This window comes from Diplotaxodon limnothrissa, linkage group LG9, assembly GCF_057381915.1.
Source record: "Diplotaxodon limnothrissa isolate DT_005_m linkage group LG9, D_limnothrissa_male_GT1.1, whole genome shotgun sequence".
NCBI lineage: Eukaryota > Metazoa > Chordata > Actinopteri > Cichliformes > Cichlidae > Diplotaxodon > Diplotaxodon limnothrissa.
Window position 1 is genome coordinate 32,405,183 of NC_140604.1, and position 23,129 is coordinate 32,428,311.

At 42.1% G+C, this 23,129-nt stretch overlaps 2 protein-coding genes across 2 annotated transcripts in view; both read left to right on the plus strand.

Moving 5' to 3' along the window:
• Window positions 1-62: 62 nt before the first annotated feature.
• On the plus strand, window positions 63-6,808 carry eif1axb (eukaryotic translation initiation factor 1A X-linked b). The gene is made up of 7 exons (XM_085363064.1): window positions 63-210; window positions 1,073-1,156; window positions 3,528-3,631; window positions 3,809-3,859; window positions 4,145-4,226; window positions 4,773-4,864; window positions 5,549-6,808. Exons 1-7 carry the CDS (start codon window positions 195-197, stop codon window positions 5,552-5,554), a joined length of 435 nt encoding a protein of 144 aa, XP_085219190.1. The 5' UTR covers window positions 63-194; the 3' UTR covers window positions 5,555-6,808.
• Window positions 6,809-8,343: 1,535 nt separating this feature from the next.
• Window positions 8,344-23,129, plus strand: part of map7d2b (MAP7 domain containing 2b) — a 29,771-nt gene continuing 14,985 nt past the window's right edge. Inside the window, exons 1-6 of the mRNA XM_085363029.1 lie at window positions 8,344-8,380; window positions 9,334-9,420; window positions 10,272-10,325; window positions 10,542-10,702; window positions 19,983-20,127; window positions 23,009-23,098. Of these exons, the coding sequence (XP_085219155.1) occupies window positions 8,344-8,380; window positions 9,334-9,420; window positions 10,272-10,325; window positions 10,542-10,702; window positions 19,983-20,127; window positions 23,009-23,098 (574 nt within the window). The remainder of the gene's footprint in view (window positions 8,381-9,333; window positions 9,421-10,271; window positions 10,326-10,541; window positions 10,703-19,982; window positions 20,128-23,008; window positions 23,099-23,129) is intronic.

Sequence of the window (23,129 nt, forward strand, 5' to 3'; positions counted from 1 at the left end):
TCCAATAAAGTACTGAGGTTTTGAATATCCTGGTCTGCGCATGCGCACTTCTGATGAGTGATTCGACGCTGAGTAGCTAGCATCTCGTCAGATCTGTGCTTTCTCTGCATTCGCTCACTTCTCGTGAACAGTTATTGTTTAACAGCTGGTCATTTCTACCGAGCGGAACTACCGTGACCGAGGCGTGAAAGAATATGCCCAAAAATAAAGGTAAGGCTAGCGGGAAGCCATCCGTTAGCGACGAGTTTCAGTTGATTGTGTCGGAGCCCGCCGCGGACACACGCAGCTAAAACGTGACACCGACCGGCTGCTGCTAGTTAGCCCCGCGGAGCCTCGTTTACACGACCGTTAGCGTGGTATACGTGATGTTTACCCTCTCTGTTTGGTTCTATGCGGGGTAACTGTGAATTTAGGAGAAATCTAATAAAGTTCTCCTTCTCCGTTAACGATTGAGCTAACCTGATTACTGGTGTAGTCCGCTGCTAACTATTACAGCTAACCAGCTAGCTTCTACCTAGTTACCCCACCCGGGCCGGCCCGTAATATCCGCCTCCAATTTCCACCAATATGCAGCCCTTTAAAACACCAGAGTGTCTTTATACTGGGTTCTAAACTATTCTTCAGATGGTATTGTAGCGTTTGGACGATGTTACGACCCTTAACATAAAGGTTAGCTCCTCTTTCTGTCCGGTTCCCCTTTCAGAGAGAAGCTCACACAGGCGTTGAAATTAATGCCATCTCTGCTGTGTACCACGATAAAACGCCAGTTTGGATAACTGAAATTGAACCATTCACACGTACTTAAAACAAGGTGTCAGTGTTGTCTTGTTTAGCAGAAGTTTCTGGTGTTTCTAGTCATTTTTGTTCCGTTGCTAAACAAAAAGCTGCCTTAAGCTTGATTAAATTTAACTCCACTCAAGCCAACCTGATGAAATCTTAGTATTGGTGTTTTTCCATTTAATTGTTGGTTGATTGTTTATGGCGCCAAAATTATTTATATGTACGTTTAAAAAAACAAAACAGTGAAATTGACACAAACCACTAATGTATTTCTGCTTGTTTCTGTTTACAGGTAAAGGAGGTAAAAATCGGCGACGTGGAAAGAACGAAAATGAGTCTGAGAAGAGGGAGCTGGTGTTCAAGGAGGATGGACAGGGTGAGTGTGGGTTCAGTTTATTCTGTTTGTGGGTTAGAAGAGTTGCCTTCACCTCCGAGCTAAGCAAGTATGCAAGTATTGCTTGCACAATATAATGCTGTTCACAGAAAGGAGCGCCTTACAGAAAATTGTCAGGTAAACAAAACACTGACAACATTATAGCACTGACGCATTTACGTGTTCAAAAAGGAGTAGGACGAAGTATAAACTTATTCATAAGGTCTAGGATTAAGTGTCACTGCATGTCCTTAACAAACAGTAATTTAGTGTGTTTGATGTGAGTGGGATGAAGAGTGAACTATTAAGGTTTTAAAGTATGTCTCAGTTAAAATACAGTGTTTCTTCTTATTATGGGAAAATAAAATTGAGTTACACAAAGGAGAGTGATGAGTAAAATACAAAATAAAATGTAATAAATGTAAAAAAAATAATTAAACCTTTTAAATGAATGAAACAAAGTGCTGTTTAAAAAGCTGCATATTATTGGATAAGTTGGGTCTGTAGAGTGAGCTCGTTAAATTCAATAAAACAGAATAAAAAGTGCCTCCCTAAAATAAACACATCAAATACTAAAAGTGTAGTGGTCAGTGTATGAAGAAGAAAAGTTATTTAAATAGTAATAATAAAAGTTTGTTCTAGTGTTAGTTTACTGTATCAGCTGTAAAACACAGTTACACAGAGCTATGTTTCACTATATTATGTCTCTCTCTCTTTTTCCTTTTTTTTTTTTTTTTTTTTTTTTTAGCATCTGCAAATAAAAAAATGATCTCAATAACTTGAAATCAAAATGAAGACATGATATAAAAATTTTTAAATGCTTTGGCGAAACCTGAATATCATCTAAACGTTTAGAAAGTAACAGGATGAATACAAAAAGACAAAAATAAATTTAAGGAGGAAAAAAAATCCCAATTGTAAGTTGGGCACAGTTTTAAGAATTGTAAACGAGTGTCATAGCTCATCGTTCATGTTAGAACTACTTAAATCTCTAAGATTGAAATGTAATCTTTCAGTCTAATCTAATCAGTTTTATCCAAACAAAAAAATGCTTGAAGTTTTCAGTCCTGTGCTTGCATATGTGACAATTATTTGATGGTAAATCAAATATTTGCTTAAAAAATGTCTCGTTAAGCTGTGAGGATTTAAAATATCAGCTGTAGTTGATGAGCAGACAGTCAAAACACACCAGCTCCCCAGCCTGCAGGTGTCATTTAACTCATATCAATTTAATTTTGTTTGTATAGCACCAATTCACACCAACAGTTGCGTCAAGGCGCTTTAAGGTAAAGACCCCACAGCATTAGAAAGAAACCCCAACTTTTACATGACCTACTATAAACAAACATTTGGTGACAGTGGGAAGGAAAAACTCCCTTTTATCAGAAGGAAAGGATTTAAGAGCAGTGATGTTTAGAGCGCTGGATGACTGAGGGGTTTACCGGCTTTACTGGATCTTCAGCTTAGAAGTGTCAGGATCCAGCTGGAGCTGCTCAAAAATTCACTGCTCAAATCCGGATGTAACAACCTTCTGAGGAGCAGGTTTAAAAACAAATTAAAATTTAAAGTTAAACATTGCAATCACTGGATGATCTATCTTGTGTCATTATGCCATTCACAAATATTTATGGCTGGATCCACTCCCTACAGCCTCGGTGCATGTGTCACTGATCCTGCCAGACCTGGATCAGAGAATCAGGGACCTCCTGGACAGTCTGGTGCTATTTGGAAGCATGGGTACAGAACACTTCAGAGGTTCTGATGAAGGTGTGGGTCAGTTCTGCCTTCATCATTCAAGAACTGTTCTGTACCAGGAAGAACCCAAAGCACCAGGATAGGATTGCAGTCATTCTGGAGTGTGTTTCAGGCTTCAGACTCTCACGTCTGTCGCATGTGCTCAGTGTGAACAGTTTGTTCAGAAACATGCACAGGAGTGACCTGCAAAGCAGCACATACTGTTCCTGCTGTTATCTACAGCTTTGTCTAGCTCTGCTCCTGCTGGTGTCCACTCCAAATCTTGGCACTCTGCTGGGAGACTCTGCAAACTTTCCTGTAACCGCAGGCATGGAGATCCTGAAGGATCTGGACTGCACGGGCAACCATCAGTAGCCGGGACACTAACTAAAAGCAAAACTAGAGAAAAATCAGTCAGAAGAGAGGAAGAGCGAGCAGTCTGTGGGCACCACCTGCCATCCCTTTGTGGGGGTTGTCTTGTTGTCTCATCCAGTGCATCTGTCACTTTCATTTGCACCAAGGCAGCTGAAATAGATTCATAATGGTTTATTCCTCCTATTCTGAACAGTGTACGAGCCCTTTATTACAGGCGAGTATATCACGGGTTGATTTAAGCTTCCTTTGCTCTCTTGTGTCTCAGAATACGCTCAGGTGATTAAAATGTTGGGGAACGGACGTCTGGAGGCGATGTGCTTCGATGGAACCAAGCGGCTTTGCCACATCAGAGGAAAACTCCGGAAAAAGGTAGGAATGACCCGAGCACCTTCTGTCGCCTTCTCCCACCATCACACACAGAGGAAACTCTGTGGTGTGACGCCGCGTCAGCATTTTCTCAGGCAGCCGCCGTCAGCGTGTGTGCGGGTCACAAAGTGCAGCGTGACCCTGTGCCACTCATCCCTGCTTTGTTTTGTTTTCCTCCAGGTCTGGATTAACACGTCGGACATCATCCTGGTCGGGCTGAGGGATTATCAGGTGTGTTGGTGGCTCACACAGGCTTCAGATCAGACCACTAATACTGTTGTCAGTCACTGAGAGGGCACCGTGAAGCTTTAACAGCCTGAATTACTTTTCCTAAACTTATTTGTGTTTTATCAGTAGAGATGTTGATGTTTATGATGGCCACAAATAACAGAAAACTGCTCACAGTTGTGTTTACATGGAGAGTCCTACCTACGGGGCTCTGTAGGGGGGCTTAGTTAAAAAATCTTAAGTTACTGTGATCAGTAACACAAACTTCAACCCCAACTTCTGTTCCAGGACAACAAAGCTGACGTCATCCTTAAGTACAACGCAGACGAGGCTCGCAGTTTGAAAGCGTACGGAGAGCTGCCAGAGCACGGTGAGTTACGCTGCACGTGTCACATTAACGAGGCGGTTTTTTAAAAACTTGCTGTGTTAATGTTACTGCAGCTGGTTGTCTGGTGTCTGTTTTACTTCCATGAACTTCCACAAACATTATTGTGTCAGACCTGTAGGTGAAGTAGGATTCTGTTTTCCTGCAAATCCAAGGTGGAAAATAGTTGCAGGTTTTGATCAGCAGAGGGCCTCATTGCACATCACAAACATACTGAATTTTGGGACTGAGCAAAGTAGCAGCACCGTGGTGATGACCCAACCAACTGCAGGAAAACAATAGAGGAAGCGTTAGGGCTACCCGGTTAGCCATGCATGAACTTTCAAAATAAAAGTTCAAGGTTTCTCCACTAATAAATCACGTGCAAGGTGGAGAAGTGGTGACAGTCTCATTTCCAAACTGCTCCCTGATGGTGATCATTCAGAGCATCTATAACTGCACAGTCCGACCCTGTGGCGTGATTAGATTCACTCTGGGGTCGGCGTGAGTACTCGTGAGATGTTTCTGATGCATTTTCTGTTTCATCTGCAGCCAAAATCAACGAGACAGACACATTTGGACCTGGAGACGACGATGAGATTCAGTTCGATGACATTGCAGATGACGATGAGGACATTGATGATGTAAGTTGGCGTAATTGAACAATATTTTTTTTATATATTCTAAGTACCTGAATTTAATTCTTCACAGGAGTGAATTATAATCCCAAAAGTAGTCTTGAAGCCAGTACAACACCTTGAATTAAACATAAAGAACTAGCAGCATAATTTTACTTTCTTCTTTTAGTTCTAAATCTCCATCAGTGACCTTATTTTCTGAGACACAGTGGAGCTTTGCTTGCTCTTATACAAGTTTGGTCTTGGAGCTTGTGTCATCAAAAAAGTTGTGGTGGTCACATTTTATTGCATTTTATAGACAAAAAGCTTATAAATCATAATTGGTCGTATTTAAGTTCATTTCTGATTTAAAACAATAAAAAAAAAAAGAGGAGATGTGAGGATGGTTCTGACGAGACAGTTTAGCTGAGCGAGCCTGGGCGTAAACTTGTTTTTAAGTGACTTTGGAGTCTTGCACCTTCTAACAGCCTTATATTGGCTTTTTTTCACATGTGTTTTAGATTAATGCATTTGAGAGATTTTCTAGATATTTGATGATCCTCACCATCTTTGGTTGCACTTTAACCCCCAACATGATATAAACTGTAGAAGTAGTTTGTTTGGTCCAAATATGGTGGATAACTAAACTGCGTGCACGCTGGGATCAGATTGTGCAGAACAAACTCAAATGTTTCCTCTTCCTCTTTGCAGATCTAAAATCCTGCCACTGGAGGGAGAAGGTGGGATTTTGTTAGAGATGCTCCGATTGGGATCTTTCGAGCCGAACACAGCGCACCGAAAATAATTATTTTTATTAAGATCAGCCTATGCCAGTCCAATACAGTTTATTAATATACAGTATGTTTAATCCAGCTTGTTTATCATCAGTAGACATCTTTGTTGTTTGGAGAACTTTAAGTGCATTTCACACGGGGGAGATCACCATCAGTACTTTGATTTATTAGACAAGACGCTGCTTTAGAGACTGTCTCAGTTATCAGACGGAGACCACTGAGGAGGATGATTATGAAGATGATGATGACGCCGACAGTTTGCTTTCCCCACCTTTGTGGAGAATCTGAGCTGATCGACTGCATCATACGTGTAAGGTGAACATCTGGAGCATTTCTAGATTTTTACCCTTTGCTTCCAGCTGCAACAGAAAAAGGCAAATCTGCCATCTCAGTTTTGATTTTTTGTTTCCTCCTTAATTTTACACACAGCTGCGCAGAAAACACACTCATTGTCTCATGACTGCAAAATATCTCACACCTAGTGCATGTCATCTTTTAAAAATGTATTTATATTCATTTCACACTGTGGAATTTACAAACGAGTACAGAATCTCTGGATTCGCCAATAAAAACATTAACTAGTTTGTGTTTTTCCTCCTTGATCGTTTATCGTTGTTTGTTGATTGCAGAAAGAATGCGTTGACCTCCACGGTGGCTTTTTGCTCCCTTTCCTTTACGCCCTGCCTGCTCACATAAGCTCGTATTTTTAGTTTAAACCCAGGCTGAATGAAGGCAATCCTGCTCCCCTAAAATCAAAAGAAGACTCAGATGTATTCTTCTGTTTACTTCCCTCATTTGTCTTTCTGTTGTTGTTTCTTTGTCCTCTCTTTGAACTCTTTGCTGCTCGCAATTCCGGTCGCTAGACCAGCGGTTCCCAAACGTTCCCCTTGCAGACATCCCCACCAGTTAAACCAGTAAAACCTCACAGCACAGCCATTTATCATCGCATAGAACCTCTAGAAAAATCAGTGATTTATATCTGCAGCATATTATATCTATTTCCCCTCCTCGCAGTCCCCGAGGAGGCCCAGCACCTCAGTTTGGGAACCACTGCTCTAGCCGACGTGGGGCCTGTTGCTGTTGTAACTGAATTAATAAAAAATTAAAATGTACTATGATGTTTGAAGGCTGGGTTTCCAATAAAGATCTTAACTCCACTGACCTGGCATCGTGGTTTTTGGGCGCCTAACGCACTTCCTGTGCCGGTCTGATGGTGGCAGCAGGACAGATAAACTGACCTTGTGCTCTTGGGCACTTTAAGCTGAGAACATTCAGGGTTGCAGGGAACAAAAGCTGGTATTTTTGTCCTTACAGTGTGGAGAGGCTGTGCAGGAAGTGACGACCTGCTGTGGTGAATCCTTCAGCCTCAGGCTCACAGTGTGCCTGCTCTTTGTCTCCAAATGGTTTTATTTAAAGTTGACCAGTCCTTCTGTCCCTTATTTAAGTTCTTATTTCATATTATTTCTACTCTTAAATGTTTACGTTGGGGAGAACAAAGACCAAGGAAAGAAGCTCAGTAATGCAGGCTTTTTCTGGCACAGCGCTTGCAAAAACAATACCTAATTAGATCAGAACCTTTGGTATCTGTTTATACTGCATTTATACTCTGTGTGTTTGTGTCTTATGTCCTGCAGGTTTTTCATAAAGGTCCATTTTACCACATTATTGGGTTTATGTAATATGATATAATTTGAATGCACACCGAAGCGGATTTTGACCGTTTTTAAGACATCGGCTGGTTTAGTTCGTTGGATTTCTGCAATTATCACACAAAAACATCTGTATCTGAGAGGCTGTGGTCCACACGTTAATTTTTTCTTTGTGATTTATTTAAAAACCTCATTGTTGTTATTTATAGCGCTGCCATCTGAGGCGACTCAGTAAGCGTGTGTGTGTTTTGATCTGAAAACAGCAGCACTGACCCACATTTACAGCAGCCATCCTCACGGTTTGCTATTATCTATGACGTAACTGCATCGCTGGGGCCGGCACGTGCGGCCTGTCACGAGCCAATTTCAGCTAGTTTTACTGCCACGTGAGGAAGAATGTGTCCTTTTGTGACCACAAACGGATTTAATCTGAAAAGTTACAAAAATGAAAGTAAGTGACATAAACATGTTGTAAAGCTGCTTTACAGTGATTTATTCTTCCGCCAAGCTGCTTTTATAGTTCTGGGCAAGCGACAGGCGCTACCTGGTTGCTAAGCGACGCATAACAGCGCGAGTGGGCGCATTAATATGTAAATTAGCCAAATGTAAAGCGGTCACAGGTTCGTGTTTCCGTTATAAACTAAAAAGCTGGAAAATGTAATATTATTTTTTTTACTACACGTTAGATACTTTTATAATATCACAAAGAGCAATGTTTAATCTTTTTCTTTCATTCCAATGTTTTTATTTTTATTTTATGAAGTAGTCCCGACGTTTCGTTGAAGCTACCCTTGTATTTGAAGCTTTAAATATGGCTACATTGGCGGTATCGGTTCTGGTTTATCTGAGAGAAGTATATACGAGGACTGACATGAAGATTACGTTTTATAGCATCGAATAGAAATCCACTCTTGCTCCCCTCCCCTCCCTGTGCCTCCATACTCCTAGCATCCTCCTAGACTTCTCCTGAGTCACTGTGTCGGACCGGCGCTCTCCTGTGTGGGGTACCGCGGGTTTAACGTCTTTCTGGCTCTTGTCACGGCCCTCTACTGGAAAACACTCGATGACCCAGGTGGCTCCAGGTCCAGCTGACATGACAGGTGAGAAAAATATATGCTCCTATTTATGAATCTTATATTAAATGTGTATTATTGGCTGGGTAATCTTCCTACGCTCAGAAACGCCCATGGACAAACATTAACCCACAACCATTAACCTGGATAGGACTGATTCACGCTGCATTTTCATTTAAAGACCTTTAAAGAGTCATGCGTTACATCCGCATATACTGAAGAATTACTTTAGATATGTGCATCTGGAAATAAATTTTCCATGTGTAATGTTTCTTATGTTTAGGCATGGTTTTGCATGTTGCGTTGTACAAATATGTTGTTGCATTTCATATATAGAGGTCTACGTGAGTGATACACATCAAATGACGTCTTGGGAAGTATATTTTATGATAGGCCAGCATAAATATTCTAACTGATTATGTTTGCTATCCTACATTATATTGATTCCACCCATCCCTCTTTATGGGCTGTCAGCTCTTTAACCATCCACAGTCCTCGATCATCCTCTTAAACAAACAGCAGATTTCTGCATGTGATGTAATGTACACTGGAGACAGAGTGTGGGAGAGGGGACTTTTGGCTCATGTTTGCATGTATTTGCATATCTAATGCCTGTATGTTAAGACCACTGTTTGTTTTTTTTAAAAAAAACCATTGAATGCACAGAGCACGGTGGATAGTTGCCCTTTGGCTGCTTTCAGGCTGTCAGTTTGACAGATTAAGAGGGAAAAAAAGGAGCAGGAAGAAGGCCGGAGGTTACACTCAGGGGTCTTGCTCTGACATCTGACCCCCAGAGGCGAAGCAGTGACTGACAGAAAATGTATTGCATCTGGACGCCCTGTGACTGATAGCTTTCTTAATCCCTGCTCTTCCATATTGACAGAGTGGTCACGTTTGCCGCTCTGGCTTTACATTTTTAGCTTTATTTTGCTTCTCGGCCAAGTGTGAATCATGTCTGACTCTTCTCTCCCAAAACACAGCGCTGGTCCCTCCTCCTGCGCCAACACTGCTCGCCAACAGGCACGCATCTCCTTCTCGATCACCATCCAATCACAGGAGCCCTCCAGGTAAATGTGTAATCTCATCATAGCCTTTTACATACTCCCAGTATTTTAATAAAGAAGAAGGTGACAGTTCTATTTATAGAGCGCCACTTCAAAACAACAGTCATCTCCAGGGGCTTTATTTAGTGAGCTGAAAACAAACTGCACAATCACAGCATCCCCTATGAGCAGCACTTGGTGACTGCAGGAAGGAAGAACTCTGTTTTGATAAAAATCAAGCACAGGAAGTGAATGACTTTGCAAAACAAAAACCTGCAAGAGAGATTAAACAAAAGTTAATGACACAGTCATATTCGTGGAAGCTTGTTTCTGCCCCTGGAATAAAACAAAAAGGTTCTTTTGCCCCTCAGAAGTCAAAATTTTGGGTTATTATTTCAGGATTTCTGCTTACTAACAAAAACTTCTAAGAAGATAACTCAACTTGGGAAAATAACCTGAAGATAAGAGTTACTGAGTGAAATTTTTAAGATAGCAACCTGAAATTTTGACAACAAGCTTCTGTACACTTATTTATTTAATATGTGTTTGTTGAAGGACATATCCTGGTCAAAAAATGACTGATGATTCTTCATAATCTTATTGGAAGTCTAAGGAAATGCCATCCAGAGTCAGCGTCCGGTTAGACACTGAAACATAGATAGATGCAAACTAACGTTAGTATTATTTTTGAGTCATTCCCGTGTTTGTCTTAACTGTTTTTCAGATTGTGTTTTTGTGTGGTTAAAATTCCAAACAAAGTGAATGTGATTACATGTAGGGGTGGAGCTAAAGCAACATGATAAAACATGAAAGATATCAAACATATGTAGAACCTGCAGGCGGCCAAACTAATCACTTAATTTTTCCTTTTACAGGCTCCCAGCTGCATTTAGCAAAAGAGCAAAGCAACGACGGAGAGAAAATTCGAGGTATGAGCGATTGTCCAGCTGGTGTAGCTGAGTGTGGTCTGTCTGCTTCATCTGTCACTGGCAAACGCACACAGATTGTTGGAGGCTTTCCTGTGATACGCAGTGTGCTGTATAGTGGATCAAGAAGTGCATTATTTCCCTTAAAATGTTGTGGAGGAAACAGTAGAAGTTGAGTTTCTAAATAAGTAAATAACGAATACCCCGGTGTGTGCGCAGAGCTGTCGGAGGAGCTGCAGGATAAAGAGCGTCGCGTTCAACAGCAACTGGAACGCTGCGCAGAGGAGAGAGGGAGGAAGATGGAGGAGCAGAGGAGGAAGGAGCAGCAGCGCAAGGTGGCGGCCGTGGAGAAGAGACGAAAACAGCAAGAGGCGGAAAAGGTCAGAGGTCACAACACACTAATGCGTCGTTCCATTTAACTGGGAAGCCCGATGTTAGAACGATGTCATCCCAAGATAAGTGAGTTCCAGTGGTAAAGTCAAAAAAACTGGATTTGCTTTGCTCTTTAGAAAGGTAGAATTCACTAGCTAAACAGCGTGAGGCTTGGTTTTTGTGCTTAAAATCAAAGCTTCTGCACGTTCCTGCACAGGGTCTGGTCTGTTCTCCACATTTGGCTTTTTAAGCCACTTACAAATAAAGCTTTCTACCACTGTCTTCATTGTTAGGTGGGGGCTGGTGACCTGCTCTGACTTTAAAATTCAGACTAGGAATTCAAAAAATTCTGTCTTTGAATTTCAAATGGAACGGACCATAACTGTGCTTTCAGATAACATGAGAAGAGTAGAGACCCACCAAGGCTCTGAAGCATATGTGGCTTCAGATAGGGTTTAACTAATGACAGGGTTATTGGGAAAGAAAGATGAGCTTCGCTAGCTCTCTGCTGCTTTGGGTTTCAGGTCATTTGTTTGCATTGCAGACTGTCAAGGAAAAATACAGTTAACATAAGAGGCGAGTCAATTCATGGGCGAATAGTGTGGTTGGGAGAAAAATCTGACTTTGTGCAGTCTTTAAAAAACTGCTAACACAGCTAAACTGCAAACAGTACTAGTGAGCTAAAGGGGATACGCACAGCTAATTCATTCAAACCCCTTGGGGCTGGTCTGGTACCTGGTTGCCAACTAACAACCAGGTTAGCTAAAAACTGCTGTAACGTGCTTGCTAGCATTTCATGGCTGTTTCTCAACATGCATACTTGTGAAACATACAAGTACAGCTCCAGTTAAAAGTCCACTGTGTTCCTGCTCCACCCATCAAGGATGCTTCACCTGCATGCATTTGGAACGGAAAACAAAAGTAGGGCCAAACTCTTACATTTTGAATATATTAATGTTTCTGTGACACAAAATAAACCTTTAAGATGTTTTTAGTCGAGAATGTAGTTGTGGTTAACCTCAAATATGTGATTTATCAAGCTATTGTCTATTTGTACAAAAGGTCTGGCGTTTTTGGAGATGTCCACCCCGCTAGTTTAACAACCAGCCTCTTGCCTCGCCAGCTAGCAGCAGTTTTAAAAATGATCTGTGGGAGCCGGGTGCTCTCGGCAGGTAACATGAGCTCCGACTGCCTGACTCCAGGCACATCCTTTTCCCTACTCGGTAGACATTAAATGCAGGGTATGATTCACTTAGGTCTTCTCTGTGGGGTGATCTTTGGTTTATTTCAGTGTTTTATTTATGCTTAAAATATATATTTTTTAATAATCTGTTTTGTAAAGAAATCTGTTATTATGCATATCATATGCACAGGCCAGTAAATGAAATTAAGGGTTAAAAATGTATTTGAGGGGAAATACTAACTGTGTCCTCCCACCTTGGAGGTTCAGACTCTCAAATGAACTTGCGAAGTATGAACTAGCAAGCAAAGCCCTCATACCTCAGTAGGAATGCTAGCTGGCTAGCTTGCCTAATTACTTCAATATGATGCTAAATTCTTTGTAGTGTCAGATAATTTTATCCATCGATAAATCTTCTAGAACAAACAAACATATATAACTAACATTTAATTTCTACAGTAATACCTATTATCATGAGGGTAGTTAGCCAGTTAGCTGTACCTTAGCCACACAGCGTGTATCTGATATTGGCAGCTTTAAGCTAGAAGAATACTCTTTTGTAAGTTTTTAAAAGGTCATTAGTATGAAATCATTAATTTAGACAGCATCGAGACAATAATGTAATCAATCATCAAGAAGGTCAGCACAATAAAACTGGATTATCATCCAGCCCAGGTCACACAGACTTTATGCTTCTCAGTGAAATAAAATCTGAGCTGTGCTCCCCTCAGACTGTCTCCTCCTTCATCTCCCCTCTTCAGAAACCTGATCACAGGATCAGAGAAAGCCTGGAAAGACAGGCTTTCTCTGTTTCCCACCACTGATCACTCTTTTCCCTTTTCTGTCTGTGAGCTCGCTGCTCTCCAACACTGAATTATTAACCGTGTCGATCCATAATCGAGTCAGTGTGTTTCCAGCTGTGTTGTCAGGCTGAACCAGAGCTTAGGAAAGTCCTGAGTAATTAATGCAGAAGCTCTAAAGACTTTCTGCCAGCAGACCAATTGTGTGCATTCAGCTGAAACATGAAAAGTTTAGCTGGCTGGTTGTCTGCAGACTTAAAGTTACTGGACATTATTGTTTTCCTGAGCAGGGCACCATCCCCAGGTTTGGGATTTTGAAATCCTCTCCTCACCTTATTGCCAGAAAAAATCAGCAACCAAAAACAAACCAGGACATGAGATATAATAAGATATAACAGAAAGCAGTCATCTGTGGTGTTATGTGTAGATGAGCGATGCATTAATATTCAGGTTCAGCTGAACTGTGATTGAAGTTCCAATATTTTGCGGCCACTGCGTGACCTGAAAGTCAAAATTAAAATTCTTACTTCTTGTATGAAGAGCTCTCTTCTGTGATTTTAGTCCGGCCACTCTGCGTTTCATGATTATCTTCTTGGGCATCTCCATTCTGCAGCACAGCTGATTTTTTACATCTTTCTCTGGAGGCCGTCTTCTGACCTCGTACGCTGAGCCCTCAGAGGCGTCTTCATTGAATTAAACTTACGCCAACATCAACTCATGTTTCAAACTGATTCGCCTGAAGTAGAGATCAGTAATGGACTGAAGATTGTTTAGTTCATTTCTTTCTAGTTCATGTCCTCTGTAATTATCACACTACATCATATTGTCACAATACTGGCCCTGTTTTTATATCCTCAGTTGGCTGTGGGCGCTTCCCTGTCCCACAGCTTATTCTACCACATTTTTAGCACATGTGGAGAAAAACACTCCTATAATACAAGAATGAACATTTCAAGTAAAATTATAGTTACATTTTCATCAATTAACTGGGCTTGTTAGATTGTGTCTTTCCACCACCGACTCAAACCTCTCTAAACACACTGGACGTCATTCTCGCTCACTTTTTTAAAGATGTTCCACACAAGACTTTTTGAGGGCTGTAGTCAACTTTGGCTTTGCATGTTTGTCTTGTTTGTACAGAAGCATCTGATCTCATCAGGCCACACACTTTACTGGCCTGAGACCTGGTAGGTAGTGGGACCAGTGTCGCTACAAGGGAGGAATTCCAGTTCCTGTTAATCCCACTGTACAGAAATTGTCTGCACTTCAGCTGGGGGCGTTTGTAAGAATAAATACAGTGACTGGAGCTAAATGTGTCACATATACCGCATCACGCTGAAAAAGACAGCTCTCTTACAGTGAGGCTGACTTAGCCTGAAATCAAGCAGTGACATGTGGAGCACTTACAGAGTTGTTTCATTAAAATCAAAAATTGGAACTATTTATTGAGCAACTGTTATTAAAAACCGGATTAAATTTTCCAAAAGAAAAATGTTTACGCTGCAAAGTTTGCATTGTTTCTACAGCTCCACAGAGCCCCACTCATCCTGGCCTCTGTGTGGAAGAGGAGAGCTCTTCTTTGTTAGAAGTTCTCAGTCGAAGCAATTTTTCTTTGTGCTGCTTAATAAAAGCTGGCAAACGGCTCAGAGGCACATTACTGCCACCTTCTAGCAGTAGTAGCACATTACAGCTTAGCAGGCGCTGGTAACAACAAGGGAAAAGTATATATTAAAAAATGATCCATAAGCCATTCAGCATTTCTGCGATCTCTTATATGACCATTCCTACTACACTGCAGACAAAGGCAGTAATTGTCTCCTTTACTGGACTATTTCTTTAGATCATAATCCTGTGAAATGACTCAGATTCACAGACGGATGTGCAGCAGATATGATGATGTAGCTGTGGTGTGGGATCCTGCTGAGCTGCTGAGACGAGCTCTTTCTGTTTTTACTTCTTCTTCAGAAGCAGTGAAACACCTCATCTCACTCTGCGTGAGTCATGAGTGGGCATCACTCTGCCTAAAACCACTGACTCATGTTATTACACTGCTGAATTAATGATCGGCTGTTTCGTATCGAGAGCATACATTTCTGGTGGTTGTTTGGAAAGCTAACCAGCACACAAAGGGTTAACAGGTGGTGCACAGAGAGGAGAGAGAAGAAGAGGAGGAGGAGGGGGATTATTATCTCTATTGATGTGGAGGCTCTCTTTGACTGCTAACAGCCTCCACCTCCTCCTCCACCTCGTGTCTTCCGCCTCATATGCATAACTTAATGATATAATGATCAGCTGGGCTCACGGGACGATGACATCACCTCCAGCGTATCGTGTGTCGTTTACTGGAACAGACAGTCGATGCTGTGACAAGCACATATTTCACCTTTGAACCGGAGAGCAAAGCTGCAGGATCGAAGTGCTTCACGTGACGAGAGAGTTAATACAGGATCCAAACTAAAACAAAGCAAAGTACTTAAAACGAAATAGCTTGTAGTCACAGTGCGGGATGCATTTTTTAAATTTATATTGATTGTACCAGGAAGGAGAGACCTCACCAGGACCCATAAACCACATTTAAAAAGGTTTTTGATCATCGTTTAGCACTGATAGATGAAAAACAATGAATCCATTATAAAAATATAACAGTAATCCTTTGCAGCTCCATAAATCCATTAGCTAACTAATCATTTGTCAGTATTTAAAGCAGATAAGTTCCTCCATGTTCTGTGGTGCAGTGTGCAACTGAGCTTTGGTTCCACGAGGCTCGTGTTAGAGGCTACTGCGGGCCTTTCTGAACCAGTCAATAAATAGTTTTGTCTATGAAACAAAAATAAAAACTGCTTTCAATGGCTCCTTTATTCACAAGGAGTCACAACAGCGGGTAGCCTCGTATGTTCGATTTGGCTGAGGTTTCACGCCCTTCCTGACACAAACCCCACAGGGATTTGTCTCCTCCCAGGATCGAACCGGGGCTCTTGTGCTTTTTAGGTGAATCTATAAACCAGGAATAAAACGAGGAGAAGATACCAGTCAGAATCACCTGGAGTTTAAAATGTTTCCTATCCCAAAAGAAGTTTTAAAGTCTCTCACCTTTTAGAAGCAATAACGTTTTAATGAGTAGTCATCGGAATAGTTGTTTTTTTATCGTCTGTTGATGAATTTCAGTTATTCCAGCTCTGCATTGGAGTTTAGTGGTTTTAAAACTAGAGATAATAGAATCCTTAAAAAAGGATTTTAAATCCTTTTTTTTTGCAGACTTATTATTTTAGTGTTTGTCTCTGCAGTTAACTCTTTATAACGCCTCAGATTTATTAATTGGCCTTGTACAAATCAAATTTAATGTGTGTGTGTACATTGAGGTTTCTCATGTGATGTCATGTGCACGCTGCTCGGGAGTTTTCCACCATGTTAGATGTGTGTGTTGTCACGGCTGACCTCCATCATTTGATCATGCCTCCCCGTTTGAGTATGTCGCCGGGACCTGCTTCACTCTGTGTGGTGTGAAGCAGCACCTCCCAGAAACCAAAGCAGAGGAGGGTAATATGGTCAAACCTTCTGTTTATGAGAGGCAGCCAACAATCCCAAAAAGCTGATTCTGTTCATGTGGACGTAGCGTTTTCATAGTGGGAGCAGCTAAAGTGGATCGTTTCAGACAGAGGATAAACTGAGGGGCTGCACAAAGGCTCAGTATAACATAAAACCAGATTATTTTGAACTGAGAATCATGCAAAGCTACTCTAATAAAGCCCAAGAATAAAATATGCAGAATGGATTTAATATTAGTCTGAGGTTATTTTGGAGATAAAAACTGAACCTGGTTCATTTTTGTCTAAATACTATTACTTTGAGTAGTGTTATTAATTACTGACCGTGTCTTGTTGACAGCTCACCTGCAGCACTCGACTCTTTGTTTTATTTGTCTCATGAACGGTTTGTGTTGAATCCTTTCATCTCATCAGACAGGCTCACTTCACATTCAGCACTGCAGAGGTAAACGAGTCCATTATGACTAACTCTGCCACGTTTGCCTTGTAAATCATCTCAATCAGCTCTGCCGCTGATAAATAAAGCAAATTGCACTCTAGTAAAAGTACTCATCAGGAGTCAGTTATGAGGGGACCTGCAGGCTGCTCATCCATCCCAGCCCTCCTCTCTATCTTTGATCTTCCACTCTCTTTCCACATCTTCACTCCCTCCCTCACCTTCATCACATTCTGCTGTCTCCCTTTAAATCCTGACTCCCCCTCCCCCGCAGCCTCTCCCTCCTCCTGCAGTTATGTGCGTGACTGTGCATACACCTTCACCCCACCCCCATAGTGCTGAGGTGGGGCATTTCCACCCATTCCATATACAGACAGTACACTGAAGCAGTGTTTCAGCTCTGTGCTGGGCAGTTACTCTGCATGGGCCACCTTAATGGTCGATGATTGGAAATCCAGTATGACCAGAAAGCTGAGCCACATAAAAAGCAGACGGCTCACTTTTTACCCTCTGCAACAAACACAGAAACAGCTCAGTGTACAAACAGGTATAATATGAATAAACAAATAAAAAATACACATAAAAATAAATGCAGGGATGATAATATTTACCTCGTAAGGCAATGAGAACATCACTAAATGGAAAATGCTTCTCTTCTGGTCTTACATTTTTACATAAATATAAATAGTTTCAAATAAAAGTCTGTTTTCTAAAGAAGGACAATCGGACAACCCAACAAATTTGCAAACATTTAACATTTATTTATTTTTAACAAATAAACAGTTTAAATATGAAAAACAGCAAATATCAAAATAAAACAAAGGGGCCTTTACAAATATACCTGAACCTGAAATATTCTTTAATCTTAAAAGGCTTCAATTTACTGCTTTAATATATCTGAATATAATAACAGCTCATTTTAGATTCACAAATGTGTCTGATTTCTTTAAGGTGCCTGGCGCCTTTATTTGGCATCCTATGACATGTTTATATTCATCAAATATGAATGTCAAAATAGAAATAAGTGTCCGTCACTTAATGACATTAGGAAACCCGACAAAGTCATGAATCTAAAAATGAACCCTAATTAAGTGTTTCTAATACACCAGTGAGGACTTTAATTTTGGTTCCATGAATTTATTCCCTGGATTTTACTTTTCAGGTAATTGACTCCTTATTTTGCCCCTTAAAACATTTAGATTTATATAAATGTGTTTTATATATATTTGAATTCTGCCTTTCTGAGGTCTCACGTGTGCTTCGACGTGGGATCTATGCTTTTCTGACTTATTTCCTGGTGTTGTGTTATTGAGGTTTGTAGGTCTGTTTGTAATGCAGAGCTTTAGTTGTTCTGGTTTTTGTTTATTGAGTTTTTGCGCCAGGCAACTATTTTGTTATTTCTTTTTGTGGCCGTAGTTTTGTGTCTCTAGTGTTAGCGGTCTTTTGTTTATTTCCTGTTTTACTTTGAAGGTTGGCTTTCTTGGATGTCTTCCATTGGTATTACTTCCTCCTTCATTATTGTCCGTTCGCCCTGATTACCTTTACCTGTGCGTATTAACTGCACCTGCTTGTCTGCACATAAAGCCCTTTGCCCAGCTCTGTCTTGTGCTCTTTGACTTTTCTAGTGAACCTGTCAGCTTAAATAAACGCTGCACTTTGCTCGACCTCTGAACTGACCTTCAACGCTCTTATATTGAACATCTCAAAATAATTGTCAATATATCTCTTTTTCAAATGACAGAGCCAACAAACTTTGTCTTTTTTTGTGGCTGGGATGCCGGCTAACAAAGAGCGAGAAGTGCCGATAAAATAAGAACCAGCCTCGAGCTGTTGTCGAGTGAGGTGAACTTTGGAAATGTCAACATGTCACGTTTGCATGCAGTGCAGAGTAGTTTGGATTTGTCCCGTGCATCTCAGATCTGGGCGTTGCAGATGCTGACGGGGTGTTTTTATTTTAACTGTGTGGTTTATTTAAAAAATCTGCTGTTGGTGCGTTTTTATAATGCAAGAATCCAAATTTTATGAAGTCTTTTCTTGGCTGAACGTCCACCTGAATGGTTGGATTTTTGAGGCGTCACTTGAGGCCACAAGGTGTTTTAGGGAGAAATATTTTCACATTCGCATTTGTATGTATTTTGCATGTGAAATACTCTGCATGTGCATACAGTGCATCTACAGCTGTAAGCACAATAGGGCAATCAGACATTCACTAAGTAATAATGATGCTCTGGAACAAAGGAGCGAGGTCCTCTATAGTAACAACAGCAGAGGGCAGGAGGTTTGCATCCAGGGTCTTTGTCTGTTTTCCCAGTAGCTCTTGCTCAAGGATAATGTTGCAAAACAGAATTAGGTTGCATGTAACAATTTATAGTATTTTATTTTTGATGTGTCAATGTGTGATAAGTTAAAATTGTGCTGAATGGGCTCTCACTCTGTGATCTGGAGCAAAATCCTTCCCACAGATAATAGAACAAGGACCTCACCGTGACTCCAGCATGAAGACATTAAGAATGTCAATCATTAGGAATAACAGCTGTCTCGCCATAACATTCCTTTAATATTCAACAGAAATGTCTCTGAGTTCATACAGGCCCAAATCCATGAAAGATTTTTATTGTTTTCCTCAAACTGTGAGCATGATGTAAGATTAATAATTGTACCCAGTCATGGTTTACTAATCTGTGTCTGCCAGTCACTCCCCAATGCCGAGTGTGTGTTTTTATTTTCTAGGAATGGTTATTGTCACACTGCAGCATGCATGCAGTCCAGAGGCAAAGGTAGAGGAAGGCAAAAGGATAAAAGAAATGCAACCAGTATCAATCTCCGATCCACCCACCATCTGTGTGTGTGTGCAGGCATGGTCCCCTGTGTAAACGTGTGTTCATGCATGTGTATGCATGTGGTGGGGGGTGGTGACGGGCTGCATTTTGCTTCCTCCCGTCTGACTAAAGTGCTTCAGAAACAGACTCAGTCATTAGAGAGGGAGTGGGTGATCGACATAGAGAGAGAGAGGGAGAGAGGAAGAGAGAGAAGGAGGAGTGAATTGAACTGCGAGGTGGGGGAGAGGGAGAGAGGGAGCGGCAGACGGAGGAGAGAGAGCGAACAGAGCTGCTGTATCACTGAGTGGCAGACGGGCGAGCGAGGGCTGGTGACCACCAGCAGACAGCAAACAGACGAGCGCGAAGAGGGGCGAGGCCGCTGCCGCTGCTGCTGCATGCGGTAACCATGGCGCAGCCATCTCCGAGTGCATCGCCCGGCATCCGTCGCCGTAGCGATGGCTCGGTAAGAGAATCTCTCTTCTTCCCTGTTTCTGAACGTAACGAGCAGGAGAGGCTGGAGGCCATGGTACGCCGAAGAGCCGGGGGCCCTGAAAGACGAGGAGGAGGAGGTGGAGGTGGAGGAGAAGCCCGGGAGCACCTGGATAACAGGCCTAAACGGTGGACATGGGGAGGACCGCCTGATGGAGTGGAGGGTGAGTACCAACAGAAATGATGATGATGTCATTGGAGGGTGGGTTTGATTTCTAGAACTCGGGGGGGTTGGTAGTGATGGAGAAGTGGAGAGATGTTTCAGGAGGAGGAGGTCTGGAGGTCAGGAGGAGACGGGGGGGTAGCTGTGGGAATAAAGGGTGGAGACGTAAAAGCAGAGGACAAAGAGCAGGTGAAGTGAGGATATAGAGAAGGAGAAAACACAGCGGGGCAGTGGAGGAAAAGGGTGGGGAGGCTGCAATGCAGGAACGCTTTGTCTCCAGACCCCTTCAGGCTTTAGAGAGACTCGGAGTGAGTTCATAAAGCTTCAGCCTGATCAGACGGGGTCAAGCTGTACCTGTAAACTGCTGTTTAAACGTGCTACAGGTGCCGGTTTATTTTTATGTTTGTGTGTTTTATTTCCGAGCTGGGATGCAGGACTAATTCTCAGAAGACCTTGAACGCAACAAGGCCACACACATAAACAAAGTGCGACACAGGGCTGTTCACTGAGCCAACTTCCATCACTCGTATTTTATCTCTTTTCTTCACCGTCACTCTTTTCTGAGATGTTTTCTGTCTTCTTGTCGGCCCGAGCCTGGCTCTATGCTGTGGTGCATTCATAACGCCATCAATTATTCACAGTACCCACCAGCTGAGCCGGGATCGGGTCCACCAGGCAGCTCCTCTGGCTCCGGCCCGGCTGACTGGGGAAGAGGCGCTGCTCTGGGATCTGTGGGGCCCGGCAGAACGCTCACTGCAGCAGAAACGGCACCAGCTCATCTTACAGCTCGATTAAAGGACAGACACTCACCCAAAGACGCAAAGTGTGTGTTTTTGTGTGTGTGTTTGTGTGCTGCGTATTTTCCTCTGGTCCCGAGCTCCAAAATGAGCTGCTACTTTATTCGAACAAGGTGTTCAGGCCGTGATAGCAGCTGCTGCAGATATTTACCCAACCGGGATCACAGCAGATACACAACCATGTGAAAAAAAATATTAGGATTTCTTTTATGTGTGTCCATTTTCAAAGGATTATTTCTCCTCTTGTTGCCAAGACTTGGGGGAATAATTTAAAAATAAGCACTGAGATTACGGTTATTGATCCGAACTGGCACCGGGTGATGTTAATACAGGAGCATTCAAAGGGACCCAGCAGTATATCTGTGTATGCGTTTTTGGACAATGGCACTTTCCTTTTTAATGTTGCGTCTGTACACCACCACAGTGGAGTTTAAATCACACAGCCGACATGTGATTGAAATGCAGGCGTTCATCTTTAATCCCACGGGGCCTTGTGGAGCTCTGATCAGTTGTGCAGCATTTGCCTGAGGAGAGTCTAACCCTGTACGCTTCACAACTGGTCCCGCTGCTTCTATCAGCAGTCACATCATCAATAAATACTAGTGACCCACTTCCACTGGCAGCCACACATACACATGTCAAAACATTACCTGCACCATGTTTGACAGGTGATGTGTTATGCTTCAGATGATGAGCTGCTTGCCTCTTCCAGTCGTCCTGGTCCTGGTTAATCTTCATTTCAAAGACTTTCTTTCAGAACTCTTTTAGATGTTTTCTTCTTGTTTTCAAATGGTTTGCATCTTTTTATAAACTCTCTTTTACATAATGTAACCTATGTTCTCTTAGAATGTTCTTGATTGGTTAGATGTTGTTGTTAGATGTTTTCTTAAGCAAGTAATGAACTCTGTAATCGTCCACTTTAGTTGTCTTCAGGCCTTTTGATGTCCCTGAGCTCACCAGTGTCTTCCTTGTTTTTGAGAATGAACCAGATTATTGATTTGGCCACTATGAAAGGTTTTTTTGTCTTTTATACACCGATCAGTCTTAATAGTCATGACCACGGTCATATGAAGGGAATCACTCTGATTGTTTCTTCATCATGACACCTGTTAGTGCCATAGTGAAGATTATCTGTTCATCGTAGCACTGCTAACACTGCTAACAGCGCATCAAGTGGTCCAAGAAGGGAACAGTGATGAACCAGCGACAGGGTCACATGAAGAACAAAGGCCGGCTCTGCTCCGATCCAACAGATCAGCTGTTATAGCTGAAATTGCAAAAAAGGTCATTCCTGGTAGAAAGGTGTCAGAGTACACAACACATTGTATCTGTTTGCTGTTTCTGTAGCAAACAGCTGGACACAATATTATACAAGTCATAATGTTGTGCCTGATCGGAGAGAGTTTATTTTGGCCTGTCAGCCTAATGACACTCCTTCACTTGCACTGACGTGTCTTTGGATGTCACAGTGACAGTTTCAGTGAACAGCTACCGGCACACTCCACTTCTTTTATCTGCTGAATTTGTCATAAAATAATGAGGAACCAGGCCTCAGCCGGCCAGCTGGTTGTCAGTCAGTTAAGTTACTGAAAATGGGAGACTGTGTGAATCCAATACTCTAATAACACATGTTCACTGTTTGATTTCAAATCCTCTGTGGTGGTGTAAAGAATCAAAACTACAATAATGTCCAGTGTCATTGTTCAGAACCTGTAGATCTGCCTACATGCTGAACATGGTAGTTTAAACAGTTCTCTTACAGCAGATGTTGCTTGAACCTCCACATGATGAGAACAGGATCTTAGATCTTCCCTGAGAGGGCAGTGACACTTCTTTTGCACATATTCGCGTCACAGTTTTGTGTTTCACTCTCCCTCTTGTTGGCTCGTTTGCCTTTACAATGTTTTTGAACAGATTTTGATGCCTCTTTCACTTTAACCCAGCGTGTGTGTGTGCACCGAGCTTGGTTGTTGTTTTCTGTTTGTATGCCTGTCATGTGTCCCTGAAACAGGTGTGTGTGTGTGTGTGTGTGTGTGTGAGTATGTAATGCTTTGCTTTCTCCGCTCTGCTTCACCTGCTGCCCAGGTAACCCTAAGACCCCACCCTGCCATGCCATTGGCTCCGCTCAGCCCAATGAGCTTCCTGCTGCTTCCAGTGCCAGCCAGTCCCGTAACGGTACAGACCACATGACTATGTGTGCCACACC

Coding starts and splice junctions, on each gene's coding strand:
- eif1axb (XM_085363064.1), top strand. Junction 1,157..3,527: donor GTTCAAGGAGGATGGACAGG/GTGAGTGTGGGT, acceptor CTTGTGTCTCAG/AATACGCTCAGGTGATTAAA. Junction 3,860..4,144: donor TCGGGCTGAGGGATTATCAG/GTGTGTTGGTGG, acceptor CTTCTGTTCCAG/GACAACAAAGCTGACGTCAT.